A 24,643-nucleotide genomic window follows, 5' to 3' on the forward strand; every position below is an offset into this window, starting at 1 on the left:
GCCCTTGGCCTTGACCCTGGCCGGGCTGCAGTCAGAAGACACCTCGCCCCACCCCCACAGGCATTCTGCTTCCTCCCTGTCCCCTCTGACCCCCCCAGACCCCCCAGGGAAGTTTCCAAACCTCAGGAGATTTGAAGCCCATTGTATGCAAATGAATCCTCCCCTCCTGCCATCCAGGGACCCCCTCAGAGGTGACAGCAGGCAGAGCTGGGTGAGGAGAGGGGGTGGGGCAGCTGGGCTTCCCCTTAAGGCTCAGACAGGCAGGTGAGCCCCTCCCCACACAGGTCCTCGGGGTGGCTTCTGGTGGGAAGAACGGGGCCCCAGCTGAGGGGGGGGGGGCTGGGCTCCCAGGGGAAGCTTGTGGAGGAGGGTGTGGGGGGGTGAGGAAGAGACTGTTCTCTGAGGCGACTGCACCTTATTTGATAGCACCCGCTTGGGGGAGGAAGTGCCCCGCCCCCCGGGGGGGCTGAGAAATAAAGCCAGATGTTGGCACAGGGCAGCCAATAAAAGGTGGGAGAGCTCCCCGCAGCCAGGACCTGACATGGAGCTCAGCCAGGCAGCCGTGACCCTGGTGTCTGTCATCCTGGCCACCGCCGTCCTGTGCACGGCACCCTCGGAGGCTGACACCTGTCCAGGTGAGAGGGACCTACAGTGGCCACACGCAGAGCTCACAGCCGCTGCTCACTGACCCCGGACTGTGCACCAGGCCCGTGCTGCGTCCTCTGTGAACTATTCCTGACATAGCGCGTTTAAGGACCGTCTGCCGGGGGACCTGCCCCTGGTCCTCCAGGGAGGGGCCGCGTCCTGTCCCACCGCACAGGTCCTGTGAGGAGGTGGAGGCGTGGAGGGCAGCACCCGGGTCAGGCTCTGTGACTGTCCCCGGCACTGGGAGATGGCCCGAGAGCTCACCCCCAGCTCTGTGGGACTTTCAGGCTGGGACCTTCCAGCCTCAGGGGACAGGAGGACCCATGGTGTCCCGCAGGTGACAGAGAGAGGGTGACATTGTCTCAGGTCCTGTGAGCTCCGAGCTCCCCCCTTGCTCAGTAGCTCTGGGTGGGGTCCCGCCCCCTCCCGGGGCACCTCTGTGTCGGGTGGGGTCCCGCCCCCTCCCGGGGCACCTCTGTGTCAGCTGCTTCTTACCACCCCCACACCCACAGGTGCTGTGACCCGGGACCAGGGGCAGCCTCGGAGCATCCCGGGGGTCCCGAGGTGACAGGTCTGGTTAAGGGGGGACTGGGAGAAAGAATTTCCACCATGTTACTAGGCAGAAAGCCTGGAATGACTCAGGAAGGAAGCTCACCCGGGGCCCCTTCACAGAAGGTTATAATGCGAGGGAGTTAATTTCTTTCCTCAATATGTCTTATTTATGTCGGTCTCAGGTAATTGTCTAAAATTACCAAGTTGTTTTGTTTTTTTTTTAATGAGAAAATTTAAGCAATTTTAAAAGTGAAGTCTGCATTGGTTCTGAGCACCGAGGACCCGGTGAGGACAGACCAACATCCCCAGTGACGGCAGCAGGGTCCCCCGCGCGGTCCCTACGTCCTTCCGAATTCCCCAGGATGTGCCTCATGAGGCTGTTTCGGGGTTGCAGTCAAAACACTGAAACTGTAACGAATAGATCATCTCCGGTCCCAGGTCTGCCGGACGTGGCTCTGTGTCCTGGGATCACGGGGACCCCCACGGGCCCGCCAGCTGGGGAATTCCAAGGTCACGAACCCACGGAAGGGGTTGACATTATATTTACCAAGTTTCCCAAACGTTCTCATATTTTGTTACTCATTGAACACACCCACTGTTTATGAAGCTCTTTCTAAATGCCTGAATGCTGACTAAGACTTTTTAAATTTGCGTCTAGTGGAATCTCTCCTAAACCCTATCTCTATTTTCACTTTGAAGCCCAGGGACAGAAGCCCAGAGGGGCTGAGTGATTTGCCCGAGGACACACAGCCCTGAGGAGCTGGGTTCCCCTTGGGCAGGTGGACCCCAAGGCCAGGGCTCCCTGCTGCCCACACCCCTGGGGGGAGGACGGACCAAGTCCTCAGCAGAGGCAGGAAAACCTCGCTTCCAGGCTGACCCTCCGGCTGAGGCAGGTGGTGCTGGCCACGGCCATCTGCTCAGACCCGAGGTCACCATGGTGGCAGGTCCCCTCAGAGGACACCAGCTCTGCAGGCCCTCAGGCCCAGGACAAGCACCCTGACTGCCCTCTGTGCTCCTCTGCAGAGCTGAAGATACTGGGTCTGGACGGTTCTGACAAGCTCTCCATTCTCCGAGGGTGCCCGGGGCTGCCCGGGCCCCCAGGGCCCAAGGGAGACACAGGCGCCGATGGGAGCAGAGGTCAGTGCTCTCATGAGGGTGGGGTCACGGAGCTCTTGTCTTTGCCGTGTGAGACCCCAAGTTGGGCAGTGTCCCTGCGGGTCTCAGGTGGGCAGCGTGGGTCCTGGTCGATCAGGGCTCTGAAATTCCATGCAGGGAGCCAGTCTCCTGGTCCCCTGAGGAGTCAGTCAACATGCATTTTGTCAGCAAGTGCGGGTTTGGGGTGACTCCCCCCTGGTGCCGGTGGACTCTCTCCTGAGCTCCGGGCTGACTGTCTCCAGGTGCTGATCCCGCCACAGGCTCTGCAGCCACAGAGATTAGGACACATCCCGTTCTCCTGGGGAGGGGCGCAGCTGGGGCTCGGGGCCGTGGCTCTCTGGGAAGCGCTCCTGGTGTCCAGGGCTGGCCTCTGACTGGGCAGTGGGCCCTGTGAGTGCTGGGGTCTGAGTCCCCTCCCTCTGGTGCCCGAGTGTCCGACCTGGCAGGGGGCAGAGGCTCCTGGTCCGGGAGTTCTGTTCAATAATGTTTTAAATTTACAGGAGAAAAAGGTTCCCCTGGAGCCCCTGGGAAGGCAGGACCCCCCGGATCCAAAGGTAACACACCAATAGAGAGTGGAGAGCCCTGAACAGGATCCTCACCTGGCAGAAGAAAACAAAGGCCACTTCTAGAGTGTCACAGTGTCATTTCTAGGTGTCGAAACCCTGCTCTGAACAGGATGTTCGGCTCAAGCAGGACGTGGGTCCTTGTCCACAGCCCCTAAGTGAGCCCAGGGCAGGATTCTAACACCAGCCCAGCACTGACTCCGAAATAGAGCTGGGGTCCCCCAGCCCTGACCTCACTTCAGCCGCAGGCGGTTTGGGGGACAGAAAGAGTCCTTCTCTGGGTGACAGGCGTTCTGCCATGAGCTGTGTCATCTCCCCTCCGGGGCTGTGCTGACACTTCTCTCTCTCTCTCTCTCTCCCTCTCTCTCTCCTCTCTCTCTCCTCTCTCTCTCTCTCCTCTCTCTCTCTCTCTCTCCTCTCTCTCTCTCTCTTTTTCTCCAGGAGACCGTGGGGAGAAGGGAGCCCGTGGAGAGAAAGGTGAGGTCACCCCACCATCCCCAGAGAGTGACTTGGAGACCCTGAACAGAAGGGGGTCCCAGCATGTGGAGCAGGGGTCCTGGGTTGGGGACCAAGCCTGTCCTCCTACAAGGGAGGAGGTCTAGGAAGCAGGATGGCGTTCCCACCCCTCTCCAGGCCTGTCCCAGCCTCAGACCCTGGAGCGAGGGACTATGCTGTCCCCCCTAGACTCTCTGCCCGGGGCTGTAGGATGTCAGGGCGATGCTGGGAAGCGCACGTCAGACAGAAAGTGTGAGCAGCAGGCTGCGGGCACAGATGACGGGTAAACAGAGTGTTCACACTCAACTGTCCACAGACGCGTGTGATAGAGGGGCGTGCGACAGCTATGTACTTATATGTAATATGTGCGTCTATATAGTTTATAAAGTGTAAGATCTATTCTCACATAATTTCTTGCCAAGAAGCCAAAACATTGGAGAAATGGACACCAGGACATGCACCCCTGGGGTCACTCCTCTGTTACCCCGGGAATAGTTACCGTCCACACTCTCAGTTCAATCACACATTGTGTTCAAATATAAAACTCCTCAGACGACGCCCAGACCCCAAGGAGCAGCTGCCCTTAACCCCATGTCCACAACAATGGCGGTCCCACCTGTGGGGGTCCCTCAAGGGGCCCCCCCTCCTTGGCACAAGACAGCAGAAAGGATTGACCATTAGTAAAATCTTAGTGACTCAGTTTCCCCCAGGGGCACAGGCAGGACCCTGGACCCCGGTCAGCCGGGACAGGGCAGGCTTTTCTGGAGGGGTAGCTGTGGCCATGCTGGAAGGAACCAGCTAGCGCCTCTAATTCCCGCCTGGTGAGCAGGGGACAGGGCTGCACTTCCCACCTTTAACACGTGTCTGCCTGTCCCACTTTCAGGAGAGCCTTGCACACCAGAGCAATGTGATACAGGTGGGTGACGAGCCCTGAATCCGTTGTCCCTGTTCTGCCGTAGTCCCCAGCCCGTCCCGGCCCCGACCAGCGGGGAGCACGGGCCAGGAGTCAGGCCGCAGGCAGCCCCCCGTGCCGTCCGGCTGACCCGGGGGCCCTGCCCGTTCCTCCTCTCCATTGGCCAATCACAGAAGGCAGCTTTAGCAGGACTTCTCCCTGCCTTAAAGACCAGGAATGACCCCGAATATATCAGACTACATCAGGGCCCGGTGCCTGGGCATTAAGACGGGGGACCGTGTGGTGTTGAGGATGGCCTGGCTGACCGGGCTTGGCCATCACAGCAGGTGGCCTTGGGTGGAGGGGTCGTGTCCGTCTGTCCCAGGGGTCAGAGTCCTCCCCGCCCGTGCAGACGCCCAGGGCCCCGGCCTCTCCCTCCTCCTGGCCCTGCCCCCTCCCCGCCCGGGGCCTGTCACGGCATCCACGACCCGCATCCCTTCCCAGGACCTCGGAACTGCAAGGAGCTGCTCACCAGGGGGCACTTTCTGAGCGGCTGGCACACCATCTACCTGCCCGACTGCCGGCCCCTGGCTGTGCTGTGTGACATGGACACGGACGGCGGGGGCTGGACTGTGAGTGTCAGGGCGGGGACGGCCCTGTGGTCCCTGGGCGGAGACGCTCGTGCCCGGGAATCTCACAGAGCAGGTTCTATGTGGAGGGAGGACACGTGCTCTGTGGCCTCCGTCAAACTGCCCTGTCCCCTCTGTCTGGGTCTGCCCCCCTCCTTCACCAGGACAGAGAGGGGCCGGCAGTGGGCAGGGAGTGGGCCCAGGCCCTGGAACAAGGCCCTGCCAGAGCTCTGTCCCTTCCAGCTGTGTGGCTTTGGGCCTGTCGCCTGGCCTCTCTGAGCCAACACTTCCCCCTTGGTCACAGTGGACACCCGTCTGACCTCCCCTGGGGTCCGGGTGGGCCCACAATGCTGTGCACGGGTGCCCGGCAGTGCTGGACAGCAGCAGGCCCCTCTCCCAGGTCCTCTCGCTCCCCACAGGTGTTCCAGAGAAGGGTGGATGGCTCCGTGGATTTCTACCGGGACTGGGCCACCTACAAGCAGGGCTTTGGCAGCCAGCTGGGCGAGTTCTGGCTGGGGAATGACAACATCCACGCCCTGACCGCCCAGGGTAAGGACAGTGCTGTGGGCCTGGGGTCCTGGGCCCTGAAGTCCACATGCCCCTTCCTGACCTTGGACCTGGGCTGTCTGGAACAGAAGACGGCTCCTTCTCCTCCACACGTGGTGGCCTCTGAGGACAGGAACTGTCACAACCGTGACGGGATGGGACGTGTATTCTCTTAGACGCTGAGTGTTAGCCAGAGAGGAAGTGGATTATGGGGGTAAAGACCTCCTCTGGTCACGAGCTACTGGTATCTTAGAACCCAAGACCGGAGGGACACAGAGGTCATCATCGGGGTTCTGCCCAGTGCCCGGCCCTGACCTCTCCGCCCACTGCGTCTCCTTCCCTGATGTGGGCTCAGGGGAAGAGCCAGCCCCACCCCGTCCTCCCAGCCCCGGCAGACCAGCTCTCAGGGTCGGAGGGGGACAGCGTCTTCACCACTGACTCACCTGTCAGGGTCATCTTGTCATTGGCCTGGGGGAGACTCAGAATTCTTTCTGTCCTCAGTCCCTTCGACCGTGTCCTGAGACGTCACTCCCAGACAAAGGAGAAAGCAGTTTCTCACACCAGGCGCTGAGTGAACTCACAACCCACTGCAGGGAAATGCCCACTGGGGGTTGTGTTCTGTCCACTGACCACAAGTAGGGAGTTTGGGGTTCGGTGGAAGGACCCATGGAAGTAGGTTTCCATAACCTCTTAATAACCAAGGACAGTCTATATGAACTTGAAGGAGCTTCCCCTTGGATGCCAGGTTCAAATAGTCCCTAAAAATGTGCCCAAATTCCAGAGGTACAGGGTCCCTCCTTGTGGGAACTGACAGTCTTTCTGCAACAGGGACCAGCGAGTTCCGTGTCGACCTCGTGGACTTCGAGGGCACCCGGCAGTTTGCCAAGTACCAGTCATTCAAGCTGGGGAGCGAGGAGGAGAAGTACAAGCTGGTCCTGGGCGCCTTCGTCGGGGGCACCGCCGGTGAGTGTCTCCCCGGGCAGGGGCGTTCGGGGATTAGGGGGAACCTGCTTGGTGTCCTGTCTGCGACTTCTGGGCGCGGCCGGGTGGAGACTGCACGTCACCGTCATCCCTGTGTGAGGATGGAATGGCCCTGACCCACTGTACATGCAGAGGACACGACACACGTGCTGACAGGACGGGGTTCATCTCGCCATCACTGAGGCTGTGGTTCCGTCACTGATGAGAATGGGGGGAGGGTGACTTAGCCCCGTTCTGTGGGGCTCAGTCCAGCCTGTGCTGCCCGAGGATCCTGGCATTCCGGGCAGTGTGGCTCCCCTCGGAGGGACAGCTGCCCGTGAACTGGCCGGTGTGGAGTAGACGAGGGGACGCGGAGGTCACTGTGGCAGCAGAGGGAGTGTCCTGGGGTCACATGAGCAGCACTCTTGGACGTGGGCGGTGGACAGTGCTCACAGCTTCACAGGACCGGACCCCAGATCCAGGACCCCCGAGCACTGTGTGTAAAACACTGCACTTTTCCTTCCATGCAGGTGATTCTCTGACGTCCCACAACAACTACCCTTTCTCCACCAAAGACCAAGACAATGACAGCAATTCTGGGAGCTGCGCTGAGTCGTACCAGGGAGCCTGGTGGTACTATAACTGTCACGTGTCGAACCTGAACGGTCGCTACCTTGCAGGGACCCACAATAGCTTTGCAAACGGCATCAATTGGCTTTCAGGGAGAGGCTACAACTATAGCTACAAGGTGTCGGAGATGAAGCTGCGACCCACCTAGGGCAGGTGTTCAGCCGGGGGTGTCTCCTACCAGGTCCTGAGCCGCCGAAGCAGAGGACAGGGGTCTCTGGGTGCTTGTCCTCATGTAAATGAGGGAGTCCACCCTGTCCCCTGTCCCCTGTCAGTGACCCTCAGCTTTGCGCCCTTGAGCAACTCCAAGCCCTCTCTGTCCCTCCTGCGGGGATAAGAGTGACGGCTGCCCCAGACCTCGACAACAGCACGCAGTCTCAATAAAGGTTTGCTCACTGCACAGACACAGCCTGGGGTCCTTGTCTCTGGCTTTGTGCTGGTCACTGGGCGTGAGCCCCTGTCCATGCCCCCCTGTGACGTGGCACTGTAGGAAGTTCCTGGTTGTATAACACGGGTTGGAAAAGCTGGGCCCGTGGTGTCTGTGCCAAGGAAGTTCCAGGTGAAGGAAATGTTTAACTCAGGTTCTTCAACTCACTTCCCAGCCCCCTGCGTTCGGAATCCTCTGTCCAGGGAACGGAAAGAGAAATAGCTAGCTGCGTTACCAAGCCCCCAACCCCCTTACCTACTTAATGATACCCCCGTCTCTCCCTTCCACTGTGGTGCAGCCATTTAAACTAGCCAATCGAGAAAGAATAAGATCGTCCGGTCAACACTCCAGCCAGTGGAGCACGACCCAGCATCCAGGGCCCGCACTAGGGATAAACACAGAATCCGCCCTCTGTCCGCAGCTTGCTGGCTGGCTTTCAGCAGTGGCACACCCTTCCGCACAGGTGATTCCAGCTGCCTTGCCGAGGTGTTTTGTCTCCACGAGTCTTCATCTCTAATAAATGTCACTCAGCCCCCGGAGGCTCCCTATCGCCTGGCTGCAAGCTGTCCCTCATGTCAGGTTTCCGGCTGCAGGAGGAGCAAGCAGGGGACACAGAGACCATGTGACCCAGAGTCCTAAAGCCTCCACTAGCCAGCCCTTTGAGAACGAGTTTGCGGACCCGTGGCTCAGCAGGGAAGGGTCCTGGTCACAGCCACCTGGTGTCCCTAGCCAAGTTCCCTCTGTCCCCTCCTCGCAGCCTGTCCTCTGGGCGGCGTCCACACGGAAGAGCCGGTACAGAGGGAATGCTGACCCAGCCTGTGCAGAGCTTGTGCGGACCCCGTGCAGGCTTGGTCCAGGCATCCCTGTCCTGTCTCCCAGAGGGAAACCCCAGGTCAGGGCCACCCACACAGTCACTGCATCCCAGGGCCACGCTGTGTCCTCTGCATGCTGTGACGTCTGCTGTCCACGTGCATGTGTGTAACACAGAAGCTGGTGCAGACCAGCTCTGCTCACACGTCTGAAACCCGTGGCAGGGGCCGTGCACCCGGAGGGCGGGCGGGGGGCTAAGGATGTGTGTTGGGTGAATGTGCTGCCTCCAGGAACCCGGCCGGCCACTCGTGGGGCAGCCTTGGCCCCCGGGAAGAGCCAGGGCCCAGAACATCAGGGGTGTGTATGTTGTCAAGTAACGTTACACTGGGTTCACGTAGAGACACCAAGTCCAAATGAATTTTTATGGAGTTTTATTAAAAGGAGATTTATTGGCCCTGGCCGGTTGGCTTAGTGGTAGAGCGTCGGCCTGGCGTGCAGGACTCCCGGGTTCGATTCCCGGCCAGGGCACACAGGAGAAGCACCCATCTGCTTCTCCACCCCTCCCCCTCTCCTTCCTCTCTCTCTTTATTCCCCTCCTGCAGCCAAGGCTCCATTGGAGCAAAGTTGGCCTGGGTACTGAGGATGGCTCCATGGCCTCTACCTCAGGCGCTAGAGTGGCTCTGGTTGCAACAGAGCGACGCCCCAGATGAGCAGAGCATCGCCCCCTAGTGGGCATGCCGGGTGGATCCCGGTCGGGCGCATGCGGGAGTCTGTCTGACTGTCTCTCCCCGTTTCCAGCTTCAGAAAAATACAAAAAAAAAAAAAAAAAAGATTTATTAATATGCCAGCCACAAAAGACTAACATGGAGCAAAGGTGACCCAAATCGTGTGCACGCCCTGGGCACAGCCCTGAGGCAGGTTATGTACCTTTGATCACACACAGGTTGGGGGGAAAAGGAGGAGGAGGGGGAGATGACACAATTCATTAGCAAGCTTGTAACATTCGTCTACAGGATTTATAAAAACATTCCTATACATCAAAACTTACAAGGTAACACAATAGTGAAAAATGTAGTTAAAATGTTCCACATATTAAAAGACATGCCCAAAATTTCTAGTGTTTGTGGGCCATCCCTCTGTCTAGAGGTATATACATTGATCACGTGTTTCTCAGGATGGGAGGGGGAGCCTACATTAAGCCTTTGTGAATGGCCCATTAAAGAAGGAAAGAAAGAGAAAGGAAAGGCTTCGCTGGATCATTTCTTCCCTTCCAGGCACCTGGCTGGTGTTTATCCTCTTTTTCTCACAGGTGGGGGGGGGGGGGGTAGGGAGGAGGATCCAAGTTTCCCTTCCACTTCCACCCAAAACCTAGCACAAAATTTCTTTATTTATAAAACAGTGTTGTCGTCCATCCCGAGTTAGTGCAAATCGCACACAAGAATAAAAATCATATTTACAAAATCTCTCTGTATGCTTAGCCCAAATTATAAAATGCCCTTTAAGCTTCCTAGTAAAAGGGAGTTTTCTTTTTTTTTTTTTCATTTTTCCGAAGCTGGAAACAGGGAGGCAGTCAGACAGACTCCCGCATGTGCCCGACCGGAATCCACCCGGCACACCCACCAGGGGGCGATGCTCTGCCCATCTGGGGCATCGCTCTGTTGCAACCAGAGCCATTCTAGCGCCTGAGGCAGAGGCCATGGAGCCATCCTCAGCGCCCAGGCCATCTTTTGCTCCAATGGAACCTTGGCTGTGGGAGGGGAAGAGAGAGACAGAGAGGAAGGAGAGGGGGAGGGGGTGGAGAAGCAGATGGGTGCTTCTCCTGTGTGCCCTGGCCGGGAATCGAACCCGGGACTCCCGCACGCCAGGCCGACGCTCTACCGCAGAGCCAACCGGCCAGGACAAAAGGGAGTTTTCTACACAGTATGTCTCTGCAAGCCAGGAGATTCCCATATTCCTTCTCCCTCACTTCCTACAGAAAGGAGAGGACAAGAAACCTGATTTTTCTCCTAAAATATCAATACTGATTTTTCAATTCTTTGTATCTTACCATGTGTACACGTGCTGCTGGACCGGGGGGGGGGCAGGAACAGCGGGGCTTGGGGGGACTGAGCCATCCACAGGCAGGGAAGGTGGAGGAAGCAGACCAGGAGCTGAGGTCTTGCAGAGTGAGGTTGTTTCTGGACATTTCTGACCCCAAACAGGAAGAGGTGGGATTTTTAAAGCCCTTCAGTGACGTAGGTCCGTGAAGTCCTGTGGGACCAGACTGACTCACCTTGTAGTGACCACCCTTCCTGCCCCACCTGGGAGCTCAGAGCCCCTCCCTGAGGGGACGGGAGACACGGGGTGCATTCCCAGACACCCGACCTGAGAACTTCAGGAGGACAAGACAGGACCAGACCTCAGAAGGCTCTGGTTTCCCGGTCACGGCCACAGCGACCGCCCCTCCCAGGCCCGGCATCAGACCCCGACCCCGGCAGGAACACGTGTGTGCTGTGTCACCGCCCTGAGGTGGGATGGCTGTCTGTCAAAGTCGCTGGCTGTCACTTGCCTTCACTCAGAGGGGCCCCAGGTGAGGGCTGGGATGCGGGAAGGGGGTGGGGAGGGACCCTGCGATCTCGTCCTCGTCCCCAAACCCAGTCCAGGCTTTGAGCTGCTGTTCCCCCCATCGATCTCCTCAGCACACTTGAGCCATTTAACGTGGTTGTCACTGTCACAGTGACCAACCAGCCACACGCCTGGGTGGCGGCCAGCGATCTGATTCCTGCAGCTCACAGGGGGCTGGAACCCCACTGCCTACCCCCCCAACATGGGGCAGAAGTCCCAGCCTGGAAGCCATGACAGCCAGGGACCACCTGGAAATGTCCATCTGTGCCTGGACAGCAAGCACTGCCCCCTAGCGTCCTGCACCGTCCACGACAAGAGGGGTGTTCTCAGTGTATCTGGGGTTGAAACGTAAGTCACCGACCCTAGAACAGGAGTGAGGTGTAGCTGCTCGGGGTCAATGTCCCCTGCAGAGTGAGGTCAGCGTCTCCATAGCTTCTGATCATCCCTCTCAGTCTTTCCTTAAAAACCCGGGACATGAGGCCCTGGCCAGTTGGCTCAGCGGTAGAGCGTCGGCCTAGTGTGCGGAGGACCCGGGTTCGATTCCCGGCCAGGGCACACAGGAGAAGCGCCCATTTGCTTCTCCACCCCTCCGCCACGCTTTCCTCTCTGTCTCTCTCTTCCCCTCCCGCAGCCAAGGCTCCATTGGAGCAAAGATGGCCCGGGCGCTGGGGATGGCTCTGTGGCCTCTGCCCCAGGCGCTAGAGTGGCTCTGGTCGCAACATGGCGACGCCCAGGATGGGCAGAGCATCGCCCCCTGGTGGGCAGAGCGTCACCCCCTGGTGGGCAGAGCGTCGCCCCTGGTGGGAGTACAGGGTGGATCCCGGACGGGCGCATGCGGGAGTGTGTCTGACTGTCTCTCCCCGTTTCCAGCTTCAGAAAAATGAAAAACAAAAACAAAAACAAAAAAACCGGGACATGAGGAGGTCACTGCCGTCCTGGACAGCGTGCAGGGTGGCCTGGGACGTGGCCAGTGACCTCAGAAGCTCTTCCTCCTGTCAGATCTGCGCCCGCTTCTCACAGAGCTGACCCGTCCAGCAGGAACTCTCAAGTTGCTCGTCCACATCCTCAGGACGGGTCCTACTGGGCTGATGGCCAGGACGAGGGCGTCAGGGACAGAACACATAGTCAGAGAGCAGCACAGAAGAGCCCGCCACCGAGGGTGCCACAGGCTAGAGGCGGCACGCAGCAGCTGTGGGGCTCGGGAGGGTCCCCAGGTCTCAGAGTTTGGGTCACCTGTCCCGCCAGGGACTGCCCGCTGTCCTGAGCGGGTATCGGTCTGGTTTCGCTGTCCCCGTGTGTCCCACCTGCGTGCGTGGTGATCCTGATCTATGACACACACTTGGCTGTGTGTCCGTCCAGCACTCCCGGCGTCTCCCAGACCGGTGTGGCTCCACTGGGCCTGAGTGTCCCGGCCTTTCCTTTGCTGGACATGAAGTCAGAGAACAGCACGCTCGCCTCTCTGAATCCCGTCCGTCCGAGGTGCCCAAGCCTGACTGTCCACCGGGACACGTGGGGCCACAGAACATGACAAGACCACGTCTGTCTGTTAGTTCTCCACTTAAGACTGGATGGATGAGACTTTATTTAGCATAGGACAAACTCTTTAATATTCTAACACTGTGAGCTCTCAAACCTGTCCTGACTCCTCACAGTAAAAGTCCTCATTCTTTAGTTCATGAACCATTTCCAGGCTCAGTTCTACGTCTTCTTAGGCTTATAAGATGCGATATATATAGAATGAACATACCATCGTAGTGAGCAGATTGAGTTCCTTTTTACTTATTGATTTAAGTGAGAGGAGGGGAGACAGACAGACTCCACCATGTGCCCCGACTGACATTCACCCCGTCACCCCCATCTGGGGTTGACGCTCGGATCACCCGAGCTATCCGCAGCGTCCAGGGCCAGCGCTGGAACCAACCAGGACACTGGCTGTGGGAGGGGAAGAGAGAGGAGAGGAGAGGGAGGTCCACCAGGTCATCACAAAGGGCAAAATTTTTTCTGTTCTTACAGCTTAGTAGGAGTCCATTGTGTAAATGAACCAATGCTTTTTTATTCACTCATCTACTGATGGACACCTGGCTGCTTCCAGATCTAGGCTTATTATAAGTAACACTGCAGTGAACATAGGCATGCATACATACTTGATAGGACGTGTGTTGAATCGATCAATTGCTCTGGGTCGTCAGGACATTTTTCATGATGTAAATTCTTTGTATCCACAAACTCGGTATATGCTTCCACTTAATGTGTATCTTTTCAATGCCTTTCTTCAGTGACTGATACGTTTCTGAGTACAGGTCTTTAGCATCCTCAGTTACATTTATTCCCAGGATTCTTTTTTTAATGCCATACAAATGGGATTGTCTTCTGAGTTTCTCTTTCAGACCGTTATAAAAATGAAACTGATTTCTGGATATTGATTGGGTGCCCTGCTGCTTTACTGAGTTCATGTGTCAGGTCTCGTAGTTTTTTGGTTTGTTTTTGGTGGAAACGTTAGGGTTCTCTATGTACTGTACCATGTCATCCGCAGAGAGTGACAGTTTTCCTTCTTTCCATGTTGATGCTGTTTTCTTTCTTCTTCTTGTGTGATCGCTGTGGCCAGCACTTTCTGATACGATGGTGTGGTTTTTATCCTTCACTTTTTTGTGTGTGATGAATCATTTATTGACTTGAGAATATTGTGCAGACCCTGCATTCCCGGGATAAATCGCAGTTAACCATGCTAGAGGGTCCTTTTTCATGTATTGCTGCCTGTGATTTGCACATATTATGTTGAGGATTTTAGCATCTTTGTTCATCAGGGACATTGGGCTATAATTCTCTTTCTCTGTAGTGTCTCTACCTGGTTGTGGAATTGGGATCATGCCGGCCTCATCACATGAGCTCAGGGGTCTTCCCTCTTCGTGAATTTTTGGGGATAGTTTGAGAAGGAGAGGAGTTCATTCTTCTTTGACGGTTTGTCAGAATTCATCTGGGAAGCCATCGGATCCAAGATTTTTATTTGTCGGCAGAGTATTGATTACTGCTTTAATTTGACTCGTCGTAAATGTCTGTCCAGATTCTCTGATTCTTCCAGATTCCGTTTTGGAAGATTGTATGTTTCTATGAACGTACCCATTTCGTTCAGATTGTCCAGTTTGTTGGCACACAGTCGTTCGTCCTATTTTCCTACCATCCTTCATATTTCGGAGCTGTGTTTTGATTCTTCTCCCTTTCCATTTCTGGTTTTATTGATTTGGGTCCTCTCTCTTTTATTCTTCATGAATCTAACTAAAGGTTTGTCGATCCTGCTTATGTCTTCGAAGAACCAGTTTTTGGTTTCATTAATCCTTTCGGACTTTTTAAGACCCTGTCTTATTTATTGATGCTCTGATCTTTATTATTTCCTTTCCTCTCCTGACTTTGGGCTTAGTTTATTGTTTTTTTATACGTCCTTCAAGTGTAAAGTCAGATTGTTTATTTGAGGTTTTTTTGAGGTATGCACATAAAGCTATGAATTTCCCTCTTAGGACTATTGTTGCTGTGTGCCATAGATTTGAGGAGGTTGTATTCTCATTTTCATTTGTTTCAAAGTATCGTTTGTCAAGCCATTCATTGTTTAGTCACATGTTATTTAGCCATCATGTCTTTGTGTGATTGCTTTATTGTTTTATTGTGATCTATTTCTAGTTTTACACCATGGTGATCAGAGAACATGCTTGATGTAATTTCAATCTCCTTCAATTTCTTGAGACCTGTTTCATGTCTAAAATTGGTGGTCTATCCTACACCATGTTCCACGTGCACTTGAAAAGAATGTATCGTCTTCTGCTTCGGTGTGAAATGCTTTGAAGTTCTCAATTATATCCAGCTGATCGAGTGTGTCACCTAAGGCCACCGTTTCCTTGTTAAATTTCTGTCTGAAAAATCAAACCTGGGATGTCAATGGGGTGCTGAAGTCCCTACGATGGCTGTGGTACTGTCCATCCCTCCCTTTATGTCCATCACGATTTGCTACACACACTTAGATACTGTACATGTCTATTATTCAAGTGGATATAAAAGGTTCTGTTATACTTTCCTTGCTAATTCTGGTTGTGACCTTAACATGTTGTTACAGAGAAGCAAATCCCTTCGCCACCTGCACTAGGATCCCATCTATAACCCTGTCACGGTCGGGGTTTTCATGTCACTGAGAGACGGTCCTCGTCTTGTTCCCGTGCATTTGCAAATAGGTTACATCTTCAGAAACTTCTGGATAAATACAGGGAAGAAAAAGGGACTGTGGGGTGTTGTCACCCACCCCCATTCTTGTAACTTAATTACTGTGAATGGCAACTTGGCCATTGATATATACATATTGTAGTTAAGCAACATGTCTATATACTCATTGTAGCAACTGAGGAGAAGCTGACTCCACTTACCAGATGTTCCGGCTCCAGGAGATGTGCTGACTTTCAGACATTTTTATGGGTGAAAGAGAGAGAGTACACGGACCCTCGCTTGGCGGGTCTCCAAGGAGAACCGGAAGAGTCCAGTCGGGTCTGCGGGCGATGGGCCGCCCCTCCCTCCCCCTCACTTCTCTGTTCTGCTTCCTCGACCTCCTAACGACGCCCCGGCTGGCACTGGGGTGTTAGGATGGTCTTTGGGACCCTGGTCCCCCTCTTCTCAAGCTGCTGACACTTGACTAAGCCATCATCCCTTCCGTCAGCACCTATTGTCTTTCAAAGCAACGGGCTGCCAAACTTATCAATATTACGGGGGTCTCGGCCAAGAGCTCAGAGGGTACGAATCAAATTACTTTTCTTCTCTCTCTGATGTCAGGGTCTGAGAGCAGCTGTCACATTCTCGGACACTGACATGGAACCGATGGAACTTTGATCCTCACAGGGTTTTATCTGACTTGGGGTCAGGATTCTAACGTCACACCTGGACTGGGACTGGGACTGGGGTTGGGACCACAGACCTGTCACCTCTGTCTTGACAACACTCTATCCCTGATGAGAGCTTCACGATTAAGCAAGTCTCAGCAGGTGTGGAAAATGCATTCAGAGGGCCCGTGCAGCTGGGTCCTGGCTGGGGCTGGGTGAGTGTCACATGGGCCTGGGGATAATTAATGTCACCTTGTCCAGCTCACACTCTGGCCACTTTGCTGTGCTGGCTGGACAGGTGCTTGTCAATGTCTCAAACCGCCACGCCCTTGGCCTTGACCCTGGCCGGGCTGCAGTCAGAAGCCACCTCGCCCCACCCCACAGGCATTCTGCTTCCTCCCTGTCCCCTCTGACCATGCCAGACCCCCCAGGGAAGTTTCCAAACCTCTGGAGACTTGAAGCCCATTGTATGCAAGTGAATCCCGCCCTCCTGCCAACCCTGCCATCCAGGGACCCCCTCAGAGGTGACAGCAGGCGGAGTTGGGTGAGGAGAGGGGGAGGGGCAGCTGGGCTTCCCCTTAAGGCTCAGACAGGCAGGTGAGCCCCTCCCCACACTGGGCATCAGGGTGGCTTCTGGTGGGAAAATGGGCCCAAGCTAGGGGGGGCGGGGCTCACAGGGGAAGCTTGTGGAGGAGGGTGTGGGGTGAGGAAGAGACCATCCTATGAGGCAATGCCAACTTACGTGCCAGCACCCGCTTGGGGGAGGAAGTGCCCCCCCCCCCCCGGGGCTGAGAAATAAAGCCAGATGTTGGCACAGCGCAGCCAATAAAAGGTGGGAGAGCTCCCGGCTGTCAGGACCCGACATGGAGCTGAGACTGGTGACCATGACTCTGGTGTCCATCACCCTGGCCGCCGCCTTCCTGTGCACAGCAGCCTCGATGAACAAAGGCTATCCAGGTGAGTTGACGCCAGGTGAGAGGGACCTAAGTGGCCACACGCTGAGGTCACAGCCGCTGCTCACTGACCCCGGACTGCGCACCAGGCCCGTGCTGTGAGCGTGTTTAAGGACCGTCTGCCGGGGGACCTGCCCCTGGTCCTCCAGGGAGGGGCTGCGTCCTGTCCCACCGCGTAGGTCCTGTGAGAAGGTGGAGGCGTGGAGGGCGCTGCCCAGGTCAGGCTCTGTGATTGTCCCCGGCACTGGGAGATGGCCTGAGAGCTCACCCCCAGCTCTGTGGGACTTTCAGTCTGGGACCTTCCAGCCTCAGGGGACAGGAGGACCCATGGTGTCCTTGAGTTGACAGAGAGAGAGTGATATTGTCCCTGTCCGGCGGATTTAAGAGCGGGTGCCCTGGGCCCCGACTTAATAAGGGCCCCGCAAGACCTCAGCATTACATTTTTGTTATTTTCCCTGTCTCTCTTTTTTTAAGGGACCCAGTATTTTCCTCTGTTCCCGGGGCCTCACCCACCGTAATCTCCTCTGTGCAGAAGCTCTCAGCAGGGTCGCCCCTCCCTGCTCCTCTGTGTCAGCTGCTTCTCAAACCCCCCTCCAGTGAGGTTCCTGTGTGTGTCCCCGTTCCCTAAATTCTCTCTCCTGAGGCTGTGTCAGTCCTGTGGTTAACTCACTAACACTGAGCAGTGCAGAGTCTCTGGTCCCGGGTCTGCCGGGCCCGGCTCTGGGTCCTTACAGGGACCTGCACGAACCCTGCAGCCCAAGGAAGAGGGGCACAACATTCTATTAACCAAAATTACCCAACTTTCTATTAAATATTCTGTTCTTTATTGAAAGCACCCACTGTTTATGAAACTCTTTCTCAATGCCTGAAGCTAAGGAAGATTCTTAAATTTGTATTATTGAATCAATTCTTCCCCACAGCCTCATTTTTAGTCCATTTTGCAGCCCAGGAACAGACGCCCAGAGGGGCTGAGTGACTTGCCCGAGGACACACAGCCCTGAGGAGCTGGGTTCCCCATGGGCAGATGGACCCCAAGGTCAGGGCTCCCTGCTGCCCACACCCCTGGGGGGAGGACGGACCAAGTCCTCAGCAGAGGCAGGAAAACCTCGCTTCCAGGCTGACCCCCTGGCTGAGGCAGGTGGTGCTGGCCCCAGCCATCTGCCCAGACCTGAGGTCACCATGGTGGCTGGTCCCCTCAGAGGACACAGCTCTGCAGGCCCTCAGGCCCAGGCCAAGCACCCTGACTGGCCCCCTGTGCTCCTCTGCAGAGGTGCTGACACTGGATCAAGAAGACCCCGACGAGTTTCCCCCTCCCCGAGTCTACCGGGGGCTGCCTGGGATGCCAGGGTCTCCCGGGCCCCCAGGAATTCAAGGGCCTCCGGGATTCCCAGGACTGCCCGGGGCGCCTGGGCACAAGGGAGACAGAGGCGCAGTTGGAAGCCCAGGTGAGTGCTCGGGACGAGAGTGGGATCGCAGAGCTCTTGACCTTACCGTGTGAGACCCCAAGTTGGGCAGTGTCCCTGCGGGTCTCAGGTGGGCAGCGTGGGTCCTGGTCGCTCAGGGCTCGCAATTCCATGGGAGGGAGCCAGTCTCCTGGTCCCCTGAGGAGTCAGTCAACATGCGTTTTGTCAGGAAGCGCGGGTTTGGGGTGACTCACCCCTGGTGCCGGTGGACTCTCTCCTGAGCTCCGGGCTGAGTGTCTCCAGGTGCTGATCCCCCCGGGGGCTCTGCAGCCACAGAGATTAGGACACATCCCGTTCTCCTGGGGAGGGGCGCAGTTGGGGCTCGGGGCCGTGGCTCTCTGGGAAGCGCTCCTGGTGTCCAGGGCTGGCCTCTGACTGGGCAGTGGGCCCTGTGAGTGCTGGGGTCTGAGTCCCCTCCCTCTGGATCCCGAGTGTGACGTTGGGTGGGGTGGGTGGTGGGGGAACAGGTCCTGTGTCCAAGAATTTTTCTCAATAATGTGTTTTAAATTTGCAGGATTACACGGCTTCCCTGGAGCTCCTGGGAAGGCAGGACCCGCTGGACCCAGAGGTAACATCCCAATAGAGAGTGGGGAGCCCTGAGCAGCACCCCTCTGTGGCAGTAGAGAAAGGGCAGAGGGCATTCCTGGGGTGTCACAGTGTCATTTCTAGGGGGCCAAACTCTGGTCTGAACAGAATGTTTGGCTTTAGCAGGACGTGGGTCCTTGTCCACAGCCCCTGAGTGACCCCAGGGCTGGATCCCGACCCCAGCCCAGCACTGACTCTGAAATGGCAGCCCGGCTTTCTGTCATTATCTGTCCCCCACCCTGACCCACGTCAGCTGTCATTTCCCTCCTGGCAATGCTGATTCTCTCTCTCTCTCTCTCTCTCTCTCTCTCTCTCTCCAGGACAGCGTGGGGAGAAGGGGGAACGTGGAGAGAAAGGTGAGGTCACCCCACCGTCCCCAGAGGGTGACTTGGACCACCCTGAACAGACGGGGTCCCAGCGTGTGGAGCAGGGGTCCTGGGGAGGGGACCAAACTTTTCCCTCTACAAGGGTGGGGTCTAGGAAGCAGGATGGGGGTCCACACCCCTCCTCAGGCCTGTCCCAGTCTCGGAACCCAGAGCGGGGGCCTCTGCTGTCCCCCCTGGACTCTCTGCCCGGGGCTGTGGGATGTCAGGGCGATGCTGGGAAGCGCACAGTCAGACAGAAAGTGTGAGCAGCAGGCTGCGGGCACAGACGACGTGTGAACACAGTGCCCACACTCAACTGTCCACAAATGCGTGTGGTAGAGGGGCACATGACAGTTATGTACATATATGTGCTTATATGTATAAAATATAAGATATTTTCTCATAGCAGTCGCCCTTAACCCCATGTCCACAACAATGGCTGTTCCACTTGTGGGGGTCCCTGCCAAGGGGCCCCTCTCTTTGGCACAAGGCAGTTGAAGAGAGTGGCCATTAGTAAAAAGTTAGTGACTCAGTTTCCCCAGGGGCACAGGAAGGACCCTAGACCCCTGGTCAGCCGGGACGGGGCAGGCTTTTCTGGAGGGGTAGCTGTGGCCATGCTGGAAGGAACCAGCTAGCGCCTCTAATTCCCGCCTGGTGTGCAGGGGGCAGGGCTGCACTTCCCACCTTTAACACCTGTCTGCCTGTCTGTCCCCACCTTCAGGAGAGCCTGGAAAAGCTGAAGATTGTGATACAGGTGGGTGACAAGCGTTGAATGAGTTGTCCCTGTTCTGCCATAGACCCCAGCCCGTCCCAGCCCCGACCAGCAGGGAGCACGGGCCGGAAGTCCAGCCACATGCAGCCCCCGTGCTGTCCAGCTGACCCGGGGGGCCCTGCCTGTCCCTCCTCTCCATTGGCCAATCAGAGAGGGCAGCTGTCAGCCCAGACTTGTCCCCTGCCTTAAAGACCAGGAATGACATCTTAATCTCATTCCCTGAAAATATTAGAGTCCCCCAGGCCCGGTGTCTGGGCATTAAGACGGGAACCGTGTGGTGTTGAGGATGGCCTGGCTGACCGGGCTTGGCCATCACAGCAGGTGGCCTTGGGTGGAGGGGACGTGTCCGTCTGTCCCAGGGGTCAGAGTCCTCCCCGCCCGTGCAGACGCCCAGGGCCCCGGCCTCTCCCTCCTCCTGGCCCTGCCCCCTCCCCACCCGGGGCCTGTCACGGCATCCACGACCCGCATCCCTTCCCAGGACCTCGGAACTGCAAGGAGCTGCTCAGCAGGGGGCACTTTCTGAGCGGCTGGCACACCATCTACCTGCCCGACTGCCGGCCCCTGGCTGTGCTGTGTGACATGGACACGGACGGCGGGGGCTGGACTGTGAGTGTCAGGGCGGGGACGGCCCTGTGGCCCCTGGGCGGAGACGCTCGTGCCCGGGAATCTCACAGAGCAGGTTCTACGTGGAGGGAGGACACGTGCTCTGTGGCCTCCGTCACACTGCCCTGTCCCCTCTGTCTGGGTCTGCCCTCCCTCCTTCACCAGGACAGAGAGGGGCCGGCAGTGGGCAGGGAGTGGACCCAGGCCCTGGAACAAGGCCCTGCCAGAGCTCTGTCCCCTCCAGCTGTGTGGCTTTGGGCCTGTCGCCTGGCCTCTCTGAGCCAACACTTCCCCCTTGGTCACAGTGGACACCTGTCTGACCTCCCCTGGGGTCCGGGTGGGCCCACGAGGCCGTGCACGGGTGCCCGGCAGTGCTGGACGGCAGCAGGCCCCTCTCTTGAGCCCTCTCCCTCCCCACAGGTGTTCCAGAGAAGGGTGGATGGCTCCGTGGACTTCTACCGGGACTGGGCCACCTACAAGCAGGGCTTTGGCAGCCAGCTGGGCGAGTTCTGGCTGGGGAATGACAACATCCACGCCCTGACCGCCCAGGGTAAGGACAGTGCCGTGGGCCTGGGGTCCTGGGGCCCTGAAGTCCACATGCCCCTTCCTGACCTTGGACCTGGGACGTCTGGAACAGAAGACGGCTCCTTCTCCTCCACACGTGGTGGCCTCTGAGGACAGGAACTGTCACAACCGTGACGGGATGGGGCGTGTATTCTCTTAGACGCTGAGTGTTAGCCAGAGAGGAAGTGGATTATGGGGGTAAAGACCCCCTCTGGTCACGAGCTACTGGTATCTTAGAACCCAAGACCGGAGGGACACAGAGGTCATCATCGGGGTTCTGCCCACTGGGGGTTGTGTTCTGTCCACTGACCACGAGTAGGGAATTTGGGGTTCGGTGGAAGGACCCATGGAAGTAGGTTTCCATACCCTCTTAATAACCAAGGACAGTCTATATCAGGGGTCTCAAACTCAACTCAGCATGTGGGCCGCAGAGCAAGATCACAGCCGTTCGGCGGGCCGCACTAGGTCTACAAAAGGCAACTGTTACGCAACACTTTTCTCACTGCAGTTGAAAACAAAAAAAAAATCAGTACAACAAGCACAATCGTACATGCAGTTTACTCAGTGTCACAAAACGACCAGAAACTGTAGTTCGCATCACAACTGCTGTTAACTAAGCTAATATCTAGCTAGGATGCTAGAGAAATGATAAATACAAGTAGGCCCCTAGGCTTACTTAATTTTATCCAAAATATTTTGAACTTCGTGGATTAGTCTGCGGGCCGCACAAAATTGTTCAGCGGGCCGCGAGTTTGAGACCCCTGGTCTATATGAACTTGAAGGAGCTTCCCCTTGGATGCCAGGTTCAAATAGTCCCTAAAAATGTAACCAAATTCCAGAGGCAGAAGGTCCCTTCTTCTGGGAACTGACAATCTTTCTTTAACAGGGACCAGTGAGCTCCGTGTCGACCTCGTGGACTTCGAGGGCACCCAGCAGTTTGCCAAGTACCAGTCGTTCAAGCTGGGGAGCGAGCAGGAGAAGTACAAGCTGGAACTGGGCGCCTTCGTCGGGGGCACCGCCGGTGAGTGTCTCCCCGGGCAGGGGCATTCGGGGATCAGAGGGAACCTGCTTGGTGTCCTGTCTGCGACTTCTGGGCGCGGCCGGGTGGAGACTGCACGTCCCCGTCATCCCTGTGTGATGATGGCATGGCCCTGACCCACTGTACAAGCAGAGGACACGACACACGTGCTGACAGGACGGGGTTAATCTCGCCATCACTGAGGCTGTGGTTCCGTCACTGATGAGAATGGGGGGAGGGTGACTTAGCCCCGTTCTGTGGGGCTCAGTCCAGCCTGTGCTGCCCGAGGATCCTGGCATTCCGGGCAGTGTGGCTCCCCTCAGAGGGACAGCTGCCCGTGAACTGGCCGGTGTGGAGTAGACGAGGGGACGCGGAGGTCACTGTGGCAGCAGAGGGAGTGTCCCCTGGGGTGTCGTGAGCAGCACCCTTGGACGTGTGCGGTGGACAGTGCTCACAGCTTCACAGGTCGGACCCTGGATCCAGGACCCCCGAGCACTGTGTGTAAAACACCCCACTTTCCTTCCGAGCAGGTGATTCCCTGACGTACCACAACAACCACCCTTTCTCCACCAAAGACCAAGATAACGACAAACTTCCTACCAGCTGTGCTCAGAGGCACCGGGGAGCCTGGTGGTACAAGGAATGTGTCGAGTCGAACCTGAACGGTCGCTACCTTGCAGGGACCCACGACAGTGTTGCAAACGGCATCAACTGGGAGACAGGGAGAGGCTACAACTATAGCTACAAGGTGTCGGAGATGAAGCTGCGACCCACCTAGGGCGGGGGGGGCTGCCGGGGGCGTCTCCTACCAGGTCCTGAGCCGCCGAAGCAGAGGACAGGGGTCTCTGGGTGCTTGTCCTCATGTAAATGAGGGAGTCCACCCTGTCCCCTGTCCCCTGTCAGTGACCCTCAGCTTTGTGCCCTTGACCGACTCCAAGCCCTTTCCATCCCCTGCGGGGATAAGAGTGATTGATGCCCCAGACCTCGCCAACAGCACGCAGTCTCAATAAAGGCTTGCTCACTGCACAGACACAGCCTGGGGTCCTTGTCTCTGGCTTTGTGCTGGTCACTGGGCGTGAGCCCCTGTCCATGCCCCCCTGTGACGTGGCACTGTAGGAAGTTCCTGGTGGTGTAAGACAGGTAGGCAAAGCCGGGCCTGTGGTGTCTGTGCCAAGGAAGTTCCAGGTGAAGGAAATGTTTAACTCAGGTTCTTCAACTCACTTCCCAGCCCCCTGCGTTCGGAATCCTCTGTCCAGGGAACGGAAAGAGAAATAGCTAGCTGGGTTACCAAGCCCCCAACCCCCTTACCTACTTAATGATACCCCTGTCTCTCCCTTCCACTGTGGTGCAGCCATTTAAACTAGCCAATCGAGAAAGAATAAGATCGTCCGGTCAACACTCCAGCCAGTGGAGCACGACCCAGCATCCAGGGCCCGCACTAGGGATAAACACAGAACCTGTGCTCTGTCCACACGCTGGCTGGCTGGCTTTCAGCAGCGGCACACCCTTCCGCACAGGTGATCCCAGCTGCCTTGCCGAGGTGTTTTGTCTCCACGAGTCTTCATTTCTAATAAATGTCACTCAGCCCCCAGAGGCTCCCTGTCGCCTGGCTGCAAGCTGTCCCTCATGTCAGGTTTCCGGCTGCAGGAGGAGCAAGCAGGGGACACAGGGGCCATGTGACCCAGAGTCCTAAAGCCTCTACTAGCCAGCCCTTTGAGAACGAGTTTGCTGTTCTGTGGCTCAGCAGGGAAGGGTCCTGGTCACAGCCACCTGGTGTCCCTAGCCAAGTTCCCTCTGTCCCCTTCTTGCAGCCTGTCCTCCGGATGGCATCCACACGGAAGAGCCGGTACAGAGGGAATGCTGACCCAGCCTGTGCAGAGCTTGTGCGGACCCCGTGCAGGCTTGGTCCGGGCATCCCTGTCCCGTCTCTCAGGGAAACCCTAGGTCAGGGCCACCCACACAGTCACTGCATCCCAGGACCACGCTGTGTCCTCTGCATGCTGTGACGTCTGCTGTCCACGCACACGTGTGTAACACGGAAGCTGGTGCAGAACAGCTCTGCTCACACGTCTGAAACCCGTGGCAGGGGCCGTGCAGCCGGAGGGCGGGCGGGGGGCTAAGGATGTGTGTTGGATGAACCTGCTGCCTCCTGGAACACAGCCGGCCACGCCTGGGGCAGCCTTAGCCCCGGGAAGAGCCAGGACCCAGAACATCAGGGGTGTGTACCCACACGGCCGGACCAGGAAGGTCCCAGGGAACAGCGGGGCTTGGGGGGACTGACCGGGAGGGGCCCAGGGAACAGCAGGGCTTGGGAGGGACTGACCAGGACGGTCCGAGGGAACAGCGGGGCTTGGGGGGACTGACCGGGAGGGGCCAGGGAACAGCGGGGCTTGGGGGGACTGAGCCATCCGCAGGCAGGGAAGGTGGAGGAAGCAGACCAGGAGCCGAGGTCTTGCAGAGTGAGGTAGTTTCTGGACGTTTCTGACCCCAAACAGGAAGAGGTGGGATTTTTAAAGCCCTTCAGTGACGTAGGTCCGTGAAGTCCTGTGGGACCAGGCTGAC

The 24,643-nt window shown here is 57.1% G+C and overlaps 2 protein-coding genes across 3 annotated transcripts; both read left to right on the forward strand.

Annotated features, from left to right (window-relative positions):
• Window positions 1–503: 503 nt before the first annotated feature.
• On the forward strand, window positions 504–7,472 carry LOC136394109 (ficolin-1-like). 2 transcript variants are annotated; one of them, XM_066366734.1, is made up of 9 exons: window positions 504–635; window positions 2,221–2,334; window positions 2,853–2,906; window positions 3,357–3,392; window positions 4,240–4,326; window positions 4,807–4,934; window positions 5,351–5,480; window positions 6,306–6,440; window positions 6,968–7,472. In XM_066366734.1, the coding sequence occupies exons 1-9, from the start codon at window positions 542–544 to the stop codon at window positions 7,213–7,215; spliced, it is 1,026 nt and encodes a 341-aa protein (XP_066222831.1). In that variant the 5' UTR covers window positions 504–541; the 3' UTR covers window positions 7,216–7,472. The 2 variants fall into 2 exon arrangements, with proteins under 2 accessions (XP_066222831.1, XP_066222832.1); XM_066366735.1 differs by having other exon boundaries at window positions 4,294–4,326.
• A 9,131-nt stretch (window positions 7,473–16,603) lies between these two features.
• Window positions 16,604–23,107, forward strand: LOC136394108 (ficolin-1-like). The gene is made up of 9 exons (XM_066366733.1): window positions 16,604–16,715; window positions 17,980–18,156; window positions 18,689–18,742; window positions 19,080–19,115; window positions 19,846–19,878; window positions 20,375–20,502; window positions 20,920–21,049; window positions 21,950–22,084; window positions 22,612–23,107. The coding sequence occupies exons 1-9, from the start codon at window positions 16,622–16,624 to the stop codon at window positions 22,857–22,859; spliced, it is 1,035 nt and encodes a 344-aa protein (XP_066222830.1). The 5' UTR covers window positions 16,604–16,621; the 3' UTR covers window positions 22,860–23,107.
• Window positions 23,108–24,643: the final 1,536 nt, after the last annotated feature.

This window comes from Saccopteryx leptura, chromosome 2 (genome assembly GCF_036850995.1).
Source record: "Saccopteryx leptura isolate mSacLep1 chromosome 2, mSacLep1_pri_phased_curated, whole genome shotgun sequence".
NCBI lineage: Eukaryota > Metazoa > Chordata > Mammalia > Chiroptera > Emballonuridae > Saccopteryx > Saccopteryx leptura.